At 41.2% G+C, this 11,542-nt stretch overlaps 1 protein-coding gene across 1 annotated transcript in view; it reads left to right on the forward strand.

The window, feature by feature from the left end:
• rasgrf2b (Ras protein-specific guanine nucleotide-releasing factor 2b) overlaps positions 1-7,653 on the forward strand; it is a gene marked incomplete at its 5' end in the record, with an annotated part of 63,411 nt that extends 55,758 nt beyond the window's left edge. Inside the window, 8 exons of the mRNA XM_079515753.1 lie at positions 3-63; positions 1,998-2,101; positions 2,702-2,786; positions 3,532-3,729; positions 6,194-6,273; positions 6,360-6,477; positions 7,257-7,325; positions 7,449-7,653. Of these exons, the coding sequence (XP_079371879.1) occupies positions 3-63; positions 1,998-2,101; positions 2,702-2,786; positions 3,532-3,729; positions 6,194-6,273; positions 6,360-6,477; positions 7,257-7,325; positions 7,449-7,541 (808 nt within the window). The 3' untranslated portion in view covers positions 7,542-7,653. The remainder of the gene's footprint in view (positions 1-2; positions 64-1,997; positions 2,102-2,701; positions 2,787-3,531; positions 3,730-6,193; positions 6,274-6,359; positions 6,478-7,256; positions 7,326-7,448) is intronic.
• Positions 7,654-11,542: the final 3,889 nt, after the last annotated feature.

The raw sequence follows: 11,542 nt of genomic DNA on the forward strand, positions 1-11,542 counted from the left end.
AGTATTCTTACTCATGATGACCTGGATGACGCCCAGCTGAGGATAGAAGACATCCTACAGATGGTAAGACTACAGCACCCACAACCCCCTCTGTTCAGCAATGAACAAGATTCACGGAATGTGTCACATTTCGTGACAACAAATGAATGAATTAATATACTGTTTATTTACTACCAACAATGACATGAATATATTAATTGTATAGTTATAATTATTTTAATTGAGAGAATAGTACTGCCTGTAGCAGACAACCCTTGCAGCACTCCAGGTTCAAACAAAATCCTTATAGGTGCAAGGCTCGAGGATATAAGTAGAGATGAAGAATGCCAGCACTCATTGTATGTCCTTTTGCATGATTTTACTTAATTAATCAGATAATTATTTTAATTATCTGACTTAGTTGCCTGTGTTACTTTACAATAAATGGAGAAAAACATAATCCTAACACACTATGACAGTGTGGACAGGGCATCAAGGCCACTGTGACCTTGGGGTATATCATTTTTTGAAGAGCATAAGGCCAAAACGAGGGGCTACGGCGGCCATGACCTTCCTGGCCTCTAAAGAATTCCAGTGTTGTTATTAAAATTACTTAGTCACAACTTATCTTACTGTATGTTATCAAGGCAGCGCTTCTCTTATTAATTATTAATTGTGCCCTTTCACCTTGCCTGTGAGTAGAAACAAATCAGAACTGAGAGCTCAGACTAGCCTCATTTGCATGCAATTAATTGTCTCGAGTTAATTAGCGTTATATTGTAGTCCTGGAAAGAAGGCACAGGTGCATACAAAGATGCTCACCCAGTTTATCATACTGTATAAGAGTGAAGCACAAAAGTAGTGAAAATGGTAGATCTACATGTCACAATGCAACACATAGTTCTAGTTCTAGATACAGGTATATACAGTTGGGTGCCACCAATATTGTCCCTTATCATTTGACCCATTTAGGCCTGACCTCAAAATTAAAAAAAATCCTTCTAAATCCTCCAGTTTTCTGAAATAAATATTTTCACTATTTTTCAAAAATAGCAGACCTACAAGCTCGTAGCGCGCCACTCGGTGGCGTGCTATGAGCTTGTAGATCTGCTATTTTTCAATAGCTAAATTACAACAATGTTTAAAACACCAAAATGGGTTAACTGTCCTTTTGCGCAGATCACGCAAACCTCAGCAAAAAGAAAAGGACAATATCGATGGCCTCCAACTGTATATGCATATACACAAACACGCTCAGTAAGAAACGAGCTCGCCAATACGTCGTGCAGTACTTCTGCACGATTGAGCCACAAGTTAGACAAAGATTTCAGTGTGGCTGTTTATGTGTCACATCGCCTTTCTTTCTGAGCTATGCATAATATACGTGAAAAGCCCTCATTCTGAACACAGTGTCCTGCCCCCCAGGCGCGGGGGGATGGGGGTTTCATGACCATGGCTGTCTGTCTGTAGGAGCCTGTCAACTGTCACAAATCATACGTGTCAGAACCATGGTCCCGACTATGTATTTCTATCGCATCGTTTCTTTGTTTGTTGTTGTTTTTTTCCTGCTTGTGTTGGTATGTAGTACATAGAGAGGGAGTTCTGCCATGCCTCAGCCAAATGAAAGTCGGTCCGGTGCGTTACAGCAGGACAACACAGCATTAAACATAGAAAACACTCTGGAGCAGCTCGGACAATAAGCCTTTTTTTGTATTTATGTGCTAGGTAAGGTACAAAAAGACAGCCATTTTGATGCTGCTGCATCTTCCTCAGAGTCACAACTCATCGCATCGAAATGTCAATCTATTTGTACCTGAACAGAAAAGAAAAGCACAGCTCGTAGTCACAATGCAAATACTTTATTTTAAGAATATCTATTTGTACCTCGCATCTTAATAAAAAAGGGTTTTTGTCCGAGCTGCTACAGTGTGTTCTGTATGTATATTTGTTTCTGACTCGGTCATGCTATTGTTTGTGCGTGCACGTGTGTGCGTGCATGTGTGCGTGTGTGTGTTTAGGCGGAGTGCCCCAAGGCGGAGTGTTTTGAGTCTCTGTCAGCGATGGAACTTGCTGAGCAGATCACCCTGTTGGACCACATCGTCTTCAGAAGCATCCCTTATGAGTCAGTCCCCCTCAGAACTCTGTCGCCCTGACATCCTCACCAGGCCCAACATGACACAACTGGTTATCGCTAACATAGACACCTGGCACAGCTTCATTCCCCTTTGGCATGTTCAGTGGAAGCCTTTTCTAGGAATCAACCGCAAATCTATTATGCCATACCTTCAAAACATGTTGGGTTGAGTTGCATTCATGATGCTTAATGTTCCAATATAATGTTCCAATGTCTTAATAATGTGGCAAAATGTCAATGTGTGGGTCTGAGCTCAAAGAGTTGAAGGTTGATAAAAATCTTTATGTAGACAAATAGTAAAAAAATACATCCACAAAACTTTTAAAAAGGTGACACATTGATTGATTGATTGATTGATTGATTGATTGATTGATTGATTGATTGATTGATTGAAAATGTATTAACAGTATGCAGAATGGGTACATTTCAAACGAAAGCACAGGTCAATACAAAATCTGTTACTGTGGACGACACCATGATAAAGCACTTGTTTACAACAGGGTCCACCATTTTCAATTCAACGAAAAGAGGATGAATCAATGTTGAGGGCCATGCCTTGACAGAGTGTGTCGGTCATGTCTCTCTAAGGGAGTTCCTGGGTCAGGGCTGGATGAAGGTGGACAAGACAGAGAGGACGCCCTACATCATGAAGACGAGTCAGCACTTCAACGACGTAAGATGAACTGTGGGTTGTGTGTGTCAGGTCTGGTTCTCAACTTCTTCTAGATCAGCACCCACTTGAAATTCATGAAAGCGTTTGTGGCCCACCCATCTGACCACTTAACAGTGCATTTTCAGAGCATAATAATGATCAATCAATCGATTGTGTTCCAACTTGGAGAAATGGGACTAACATTGTAAAAACATTTATTTTCAAGGTTTTTTAAGAGAAAATGAACTCGAGTGCAACCAACCTTAAAATGACTTGTCTTATAGTTCTACTGGATCTCTTCTCCGCTAGTCCCTCCCTAACATTTTAGTCAAGTTTTTATCTGTTGACGAAATTTACGTCAATATATTGAGTCTTAGTCTTAGTCATCATAGTGTAGTTTATATTTAGTTTTCGTAAGTGAAAAAAGGTAGTAGTTTTTCATCATAGTTGTAGTCGCCGAAATCAACACTGGTACGTAACTGACTGTACGTATAGTTCTTCATGTCTGTACCTGTGTGTGTGTGTGTGTTGTGTGTGCTGTGTGTGTGTGCTGTGTGTGTGTGTGTGTGTGTGTGTGTGTGTGTGTGTGTGTGTGTGTTGTGTGTGTTGTGTGTGTGGTGTGTGTGTGTGTGTGTGTGTGTGTGTGTGTGTGTGTGCTGTGTGTGTGTGCTGTGTGTGTGTGTGTGTGTGTGTGTGTGCTGTGTGTGTGTGTGTGTGTGTGTGTGTGTGTGTGTGTGTGTGTGTGTGTGTGTGTGTGTGTGTGTAGATGAGTAACCTGGTGGCCTCTCAGATCATGACCCACACTGACGTGGGCTCCAGGGCCAACTCTATAGAGAGGTGGGTGGCTGTGGCCGACATCTGCCGCTGCCTCAACAACTACAACGGAGTGCTGGAGATCACCTCAGCTCTCAATCGCAGCGCCATCTACCGCCTGAAGAAGACCTGGGCCAAAGTCAGCAAGCAGGTGCAACTCTGGCGTTATATCTAACTAGACCTGTGCGTGCCCGTCGGCCACCGGCCTACTTGAGAACGATGTAACTTGTCATAGCACCCGTTTTAACTGTCTGTCTGTGTCCCACATGGAGATCTCTGTATCTGCCTGTCTGCCTGTGTCTGAAGAGGGCAAACTGACTTACTGTGAAAAGTGGACTGGTTAAGTAATCAATTGTCAGGTGTGGGGTTGCCATGGCAATCACATTATGTAAAATCAGACCAGTCTGAAGTGAGTGGTACTGTACTGTACTGTACTGTACTGTACTGTACTGTACTGTACTGTACTGTACTGTACTGTACTGTACTGTACTGTACTGTACTGTACTGTACTGTACGTGTGTGTGTGTGTGTGTGTGTGTGTGTGTGTGTGTGTGTGTGTGTGTGTGTGTGTGTGTGTGTGTGGGTGTGTGTGTGTGTGTGTGTGTGTGTGCGCCAGCGCAGCCAGCCACTGTTCTTTTGGGCACATGAACGAGGCACAGCGGAGACGGGAGCGCAAAATGATCCGAAGTTTACAATAGCTACTCCCAGAGTCCCATTGATGATCCGATCACCATAGCCTACAATTATTATGCATATGCCATGTTAGCTATACAGTTTATAAATCATGCTGAGCTAATGTGTTTTAATTTTGAAGTATTTATATTTAAACAAGATGAAGAAAGTCTCCACTCGGATCCCCACACACAGTGACAGCCCTCCATGTTTACGCACGACAGACAGACAGAATATTCTGTAGCCTACACTGCAGTGTTTTTTGTGTGTGTGTTTTCTTAAGCAATAGATGAATGTGCTCGTCCTCATATTTCGATGAGGGCTTCGGTCTCCTTATTTGACCACGTCACATGGTAACCTAACGGGACATCTTTGTACTGCGTAAAATGAATATCCCTTCTCCGCCTCCAACTGTGCAGCTCCTTATCCGCCACATAGTTTGCTTCTTTTCCTTTATTTGCTACGGATTGCATTCCCACCTGCGAAGCGAAACCCCCGTTTTTTGGCGGAGTAGAATGCAGTTCTGCGCATTAGGTTTCGAATGAGCCTTCACACCTGCCAAACGAAGCGCACTTTCGGACAATGTGCAGCAGGATTCGTTTTAATCGCAGTAAAGCTTTCTGGTGTGAAGGTCACCTTAGACATCATACACTGTGTCTTGTAAATTACCATGAAATGGGACCATTTTATATCTATAGCCTACTACTATGCTGATAGTATAACACGTCGCACCGCACGCGCTCACAACAAACAAACACACACACACAACGCGCTCACAACAAACAAACAAACACACACACACACACACACACACACACACACACACACACACACACACACACACACACACACACACACACACACACACACACACACACACACACACACACACACACACACACACACACACATATATATACACACAACACACACACAAACACTCATGCAGTCTTACCAGCATTGATGATTGATTTGACATCGGCAATTCTGCATTGGCAATATTTAATCCACACAGCGTGGAGCGGGCAGCTGTAGGCTACTTTGGGACTGTTCGTGCAAAGTTGCAAACTCTTAATAAAGTGCTATTCAATCAAAGCGCCAGCGGGAGGCGATTATTGGGAGCCTAATCTGCCATGGTCCATGGGCAGGATCGAGTTATTTACTCATACTCAACTCTTCACTGTTTAACAGCTAATAAATCAAACTATTTATATTAATCCAACCATCGCGGTTTACATGTTATCAGGTTGAGGTTCACATGGGGCTACGTCCGCTGCTGCTGCTGCTTGCGGCGCGTTGCAAGCTTGCAACAACAAGCGGTGCTGCTGCTTGCAGACAGTGTGTTGTCATGCTGCACCACCTTAATATATAGGCTACTCTAAGTGCACCATGCGTCCTGGTTATTTATGTATTGTAACCTCGGCTACGTTGAAAATGAGGGCTTGCCCTCAACTGTATTCCGAGTATAAATAAAGGTGAGAAAGAAAGAAAGAATGGTTAACCAGGAAACACACAGAGAAACAGACTAGTCGGATCGTTTTTATTCATATTTACACTTTATTTTCTATATATCAACAGCATGGCCGGCCCGAACCAAAGCCCGACCACCAATTATGGTAATGAACGGGACCCGTCGGGTTTCGGTCGGGTACCCCAGCTCTAGTACACATACATACATACATACATACATACATACATACATACATACATACATACATACATACATACATACATACATACATACTGTACATACATACATAGGAATTGAAATGTTGTACATGTACAGTCTCTCTAACACCAATAATGTCTTCACGGGTCCGTCTTTTATGTACAACGATGTTCTGGGGCTTGAACAACAGTGTTTTCTTTGATCTTCTATGGGCTATGTGGGTTATTAAAGAATACTGGCGGTGACGTGTATATTGGACTGTGTGTTTACCCAGGCTAAAGCTCTGATGGACAAGCTGCAGAAGACGGTGTCGTCCGAGGGGAGGTTCAAAAACCTGAGGGAGACTCTGAAAAAGTGAGTATTATTTGTGATATAGAGATACCATGACATGATATCATGTACAATACTGTTAAGCCATCATTTCCATCTCTCCCATCCAGCTGTAACCCGCCCTCTGTTCCCTATTTGGGAATGTACCTAACAGACCTGGCCTTCATCGAGGAGGGAACACCTAATTTTACCGAAGAGGGTCTTGTAAATTTCTCCAAAATGAGAATGGTGAGCAGCACATCAATTATATTCATATGAGCATCAGTTATTTTTTCTTTAGTTACTTAAAAAATATATTACAAAAGCATATTGCAATATTGTGTTCATCGCCATCGAGTGTAGAATGAACAGAATCAAGAAGAATGTCACAATAATGTTAATTGTGTTAAGATGCTATTTTAGTAGCCTATGTTTCAATGTCAAGATGAAACACAAGCAATTCAGAAGCTGCAGCATCCTCTATCATTACAGGATATATCTTTTCAAAAATGTAGTGTAAGTCTATTAATTGTGCATGGACTAATTGCATTGTCATTGTTAACGTGAATGAATTTGTTAGAAACGTTATTAGTATTACTTTTAAAAGTTATATTTTACATGACGTTGTTCCTCGTGAAAGTAATATAACTACATAATAGATAATGCTTAACCCCAACCTGGGGCATATACTGGCAAACATCTGCTGACGTGCACTCCCACGCCTGTGTAGCCTATACTACAGTATATGTACTGTATAGAGTAAAAATACTATTTATATTAAACATTATTTATATTTAAACGTATTTATTGCATATACGCAATAAATAGGAAATCATACTCCTCTTCTTCTCGCGCTCAAACACACACACACACACACACACACACACACACACACACACACGCACACGCACATGCACGCAGAGTAACGTTGAAATCAATATTGATGACATTGTGATACATACGTATACACATGCACACAACACACACAGTAGTAATGAAATCAGTAACGATTGCATTGTGTTCTGCAGATCTCCCACATCATCAGAGAGATCCGACAGTTCCAACAGACACCCTACAGGATAGAGCATCAAGCCAAGGTCATTCAACCTGAACACACTCTTTTACCACTTCTTTCTCATTGTCAAATGTTTGTTGGTTACATTTCATTACAGTTCACTCTCAAAGTTGAATTGGCACTGAGGGTTCCTTTATCTTTCCAGGTGACCCAGTACTTGTTGGATAAAACCCTGATCATGGACGAGGACACCCTCTATGATCTCTCTCTGAAGATTGAGCCTCGCCTCCCGGCCTGAGTGTCAAGCGCTGCAGCCAGCAGGAACCTGCGAACCTTTCACTCACCCGTCCTGCGAGGGCAACAAGACCACATTATCCCACATCAACGAAGGCAAACACATGTGAGAGGGAACACCGCTTTTGTGGAAGGGATGGAGACCGGAAAGGGGAGACGCCATTTGACAGGAGACAGAGAAAGTATTGGGAGTCGACTGTAAGAGAGACCCACAGAGAGGTGAATGAGAAGAGGACATGGTGAGGAAACGGTCTTTGAGATGACGGAACGATTGTATTTTAAAGGCGAGCAAATAGGTTTTTATGCAGGCACTGGATATTTATGATATGCAGGAAAGCAATTGTTGCTGGGGCGTGCGCCCTCATCATTCCTCGCCATGGAGCCTGGCACACACGACCTCACAGTTCTACAGACAGTCTGAGATTGCACAGAGGATGCAACGATGGAGGCTTGAATCTTACCCAGGCCATTGATGATGGAAATTATAGACATGTAGCATGTACAGAAAGTGTGTAACAAACGTCTTTCTGCTCTAGTGTCTCTGTGCTGTTGTCTTTGTTGTGGTGCCTACTGCCTGTACATCTCTGTGCCATTGTTCTGGAGCATGAGGCCTGATGCTTTCCTTCATGATGCTTACCATGTACAATTGCATGATTTGATCCAACTCTTGGATTTTAACTGTTCTGGTTTTAACTTGGTGGCCTTCAGTTTTAACCCTGACCCTCAGCAGAACACTTCAGTCATGCTTATACTGAGAGAGTATGGCTTCAGCCACTATGCACCTTCATTGATCTGTAAGGGGCAGTGTTTTTAAACCTTCAAATTTAATATGGGAAGACACGGTCAGCAATCAATCAAATATCAAATGCCTCAAGATACTCAAATATCGAAATCAATATTTTGTCATAGAAGCCAACGAAAGACAGTGGTCCTTATTTGTCCTCAGCCCATCCACTAAAGATTTTAACATTTTAAAACATGGACAAACATTTTTGTTTTTTTTATCTATACTGTATGTCCACATGAATGATAAAAAAGCAAGGTGCCTTTTTACTGTATGCTGTTGGTCAATACTGTATCCCCTAGCCTAGCACAATGATTATGTTTCACCTATAAACATAATCATTATGCTAGGGGACAGTTGGAACTCTTACGTTTACTTACAGGTTTACTTTTATAATTGGACTATAGCCTATTTCTAAAAATCCACTTATTATGGACTTTTCCTGTGCTCCACACTAAAAATAGAGGCTAGAAGATAGTAGCATGTTGGTGTAATTCAGAGTTAAGACAAATAAGGCAGATAACTCCCCCTAGTGTTTCATCACTGTCATAAGCTCCACCAACCTTTTGCAGGGTTCTTTGTTTGTTTTGTGTGTGTGTGTGTGTGTGCTTTGATTTCTGGCTTTAGACTGACCTATATAGTTATGCCTGATTTATACTTGGTTGTGCCTCATTATCTGTCATGTTTTCCTTGTTTTCTTTCCAGCTCTATTCTTCCCTTTCTTGAAAACTGCAATTAATGGGAGCTTGAAGAAAAAATAATTCACCCACTTCTTACAACTGTAAACCTGTGATGTGACAATAACGAAGTTGAAGTTGATCCTATAATAGAATAGCTAATCTACTAAATCACAACATGTTGCGGCACCACGCGTTGTCATCTTGTAGATCTGTTATTTTCGGTGCATGACACTGGCACTCAACTAAGTATGAATCAGGGTTTAGGACCCAGTATGTACTGTAACTGTTGGCTGTAGAACCGAATTTGGGTATTTTTGCACTCTCTGAGATGTAGCTTTGCCTGAGTGAAGGACGATAGTTATTTACCATGTTATTTATTTCAAATGATATATGTGATTATAGTGTTGTATATTACATCAGACATATCATAGGATTGACAAAGAAATACTTTACATTGTTGCACTGTGAATAATTTGTTACAGTTTCTTTGTGTCTTGTCCTTATGTCGAAATGTTAATTTTGCATCCCAATCTCTTGTATAGTAAGGATTCTGTTACAACTCTTATTCTGAAGAGAAATAAAGATGTATTTTTAGTGTAAAAAAATGTAGCATTTGAAGGTTGCAACGCTCCGATTTATTGTTGATGAACAGATCCCTCCTGCACGCCCCCCCCCCCCCCCCCCAACAGCTGCATGTCGTGCGCATGTCTGACTTGACCCTCTGCTTGTGCATAATATTATTATATTATTGCTGTCGCTGAGTATAAGATTGCTCCATTATCAAGGACAAAAGGGACATTTCACCCATTAAAACAGGGCCGTTTGACCATTGACATTTTTTGTTTATCTGAGCCATGGTCTTCGATCTATCCTGTTGTAATACAGTAGCAGGGCAATGCAATGACTTATCTACAGCCCTTGATGCCAAATGATGAGAGAACCGTCAACTTTCACAAATGTCATACGATTATTAGGATCTTTAATCAGTCACAGACTGACTAGAGAGGGAATGTTATAGGGTGAGATTTTGGGTGAACTGTTCCTTTACACTGTGTCTGTACTGTAAGTCTAGGTGTATTACAAATCAGCTGGAGAAGATGGTATGCTGTACTTTCATTGCACTGTTTTTGTGTTTGCATTTTTCACTTGTAGGTGCAGGGGAAATAAAATTCAACATGCCTTAACGCAGTGTTTCTCAACTTTTTTTCTAGTGTCCCCTATCCAAAATCCAGGTCCCTTGTTATATCCAGGCGCTTCCCTGTCATTGATGGTACTTCCCTGTTAGGTTGTGATTATGTTATGTTTATTTATTTTACATGGACAATGCAATCACACTCACACTGGACGAACGAGATGCATTGTTTTGTTCTCCTGTGGACAGGTGTTGAAAATAACCCTGTAGCACAAGGGTTCCACTGGAGGCTTTTCTACATAGAATAACACTGGACTAAAACCCAATGAAGTCAGAAATAAAAGAAAAGAACAAGAATAATATAATAGTAATTATTAACATAATTCCGACCAGTCAGAAACTATGTATTTGAGCACAGCTGATTTGATTTCCACCATAGTATGAGTCCTCTATTAAACATGTTACCAATCTGTCTCTAGTCTTAGATCTGTATGCAGGTTTCCAAAGTTTTGCCCCCTTTACTGAGAAGGCAGACTGAGACTGTCCAAATGAGTCCTTACACATGGGACCAATACAATCATTATTATAATGTATTTGTTATAAAGCTTGTGTACAGTACTATAGTCCATGGTTTGGGATAATATATTTTGTCATATTTTCATGATTTTGGGACACTATGTCAGAGCCAGGACTTGAACCTGCAGCCTCCTGATTCCCAGGCAGGCTCTGTACCCAGTGAGCCACTGTGCATGCTGTTCATAAAAGGCCGAATAGATAATGACAGAAGAGCCAGAGACTTGTTTCCATTGTGGTTCATAAACATTCTAACGTCTAGAGATAAACAACAGCAAAAGAAACAATAGACAAATCTCCTGTTATTTTATTTTTTGTATTTTATTTTTGTATCAATGTTGTACTCAAAGGGAACAGCAGACTGTGTTGTGGCAGGTAGCAAGTAGATCAGTGACTTAGCACACTGGCTGCATTATCTGGAGATTGTGGGTTCAAACCCCACTCAAATCTTTACTTGCAAAAATCTGCCATTGACCCCCATTCTGAATTTCTCAAATTTAAAAGCACTATATTTCTAAAACGATGAAACATTTCAAAGATTCCTTTTCAGGCAAACATGTCCACCATAAGATGAACCTAAATAGGTTTGAATGGGGATTCTAGGTGTAAGTATGTAGGACTAGTAGCATGCCAAAGTTTGTGCTATTGCCATTGGGAATGTATTGGGCGTTTAAGTTAAATAACTCAGAAACTACAAAACATTTCAAAGTAAAAAGTTCCAGCATGTGTCTCCACAGAAAGCTGAATTATAAAAAGTGTGAATGGAGTTTCTAGGTGAAAGTGCTTTTTTGACGTGCCAATATCTGCCATTGAGCCCCATTGTAAATGTCTCAAAA

The sequence above is a fragment of the Electrona antarctica genome (genome assembly GCF_951216825.1).
Source record: "Electrona antarctica genome assembly, chromosome: 12".
Taxonomy (NCBI): domain Eukaryota; kingdom Metazoa; phylum Chordata; class Actinopteri; order Myctophiformes; family Myctophidae; genus Electrona; species Electrona antarctica.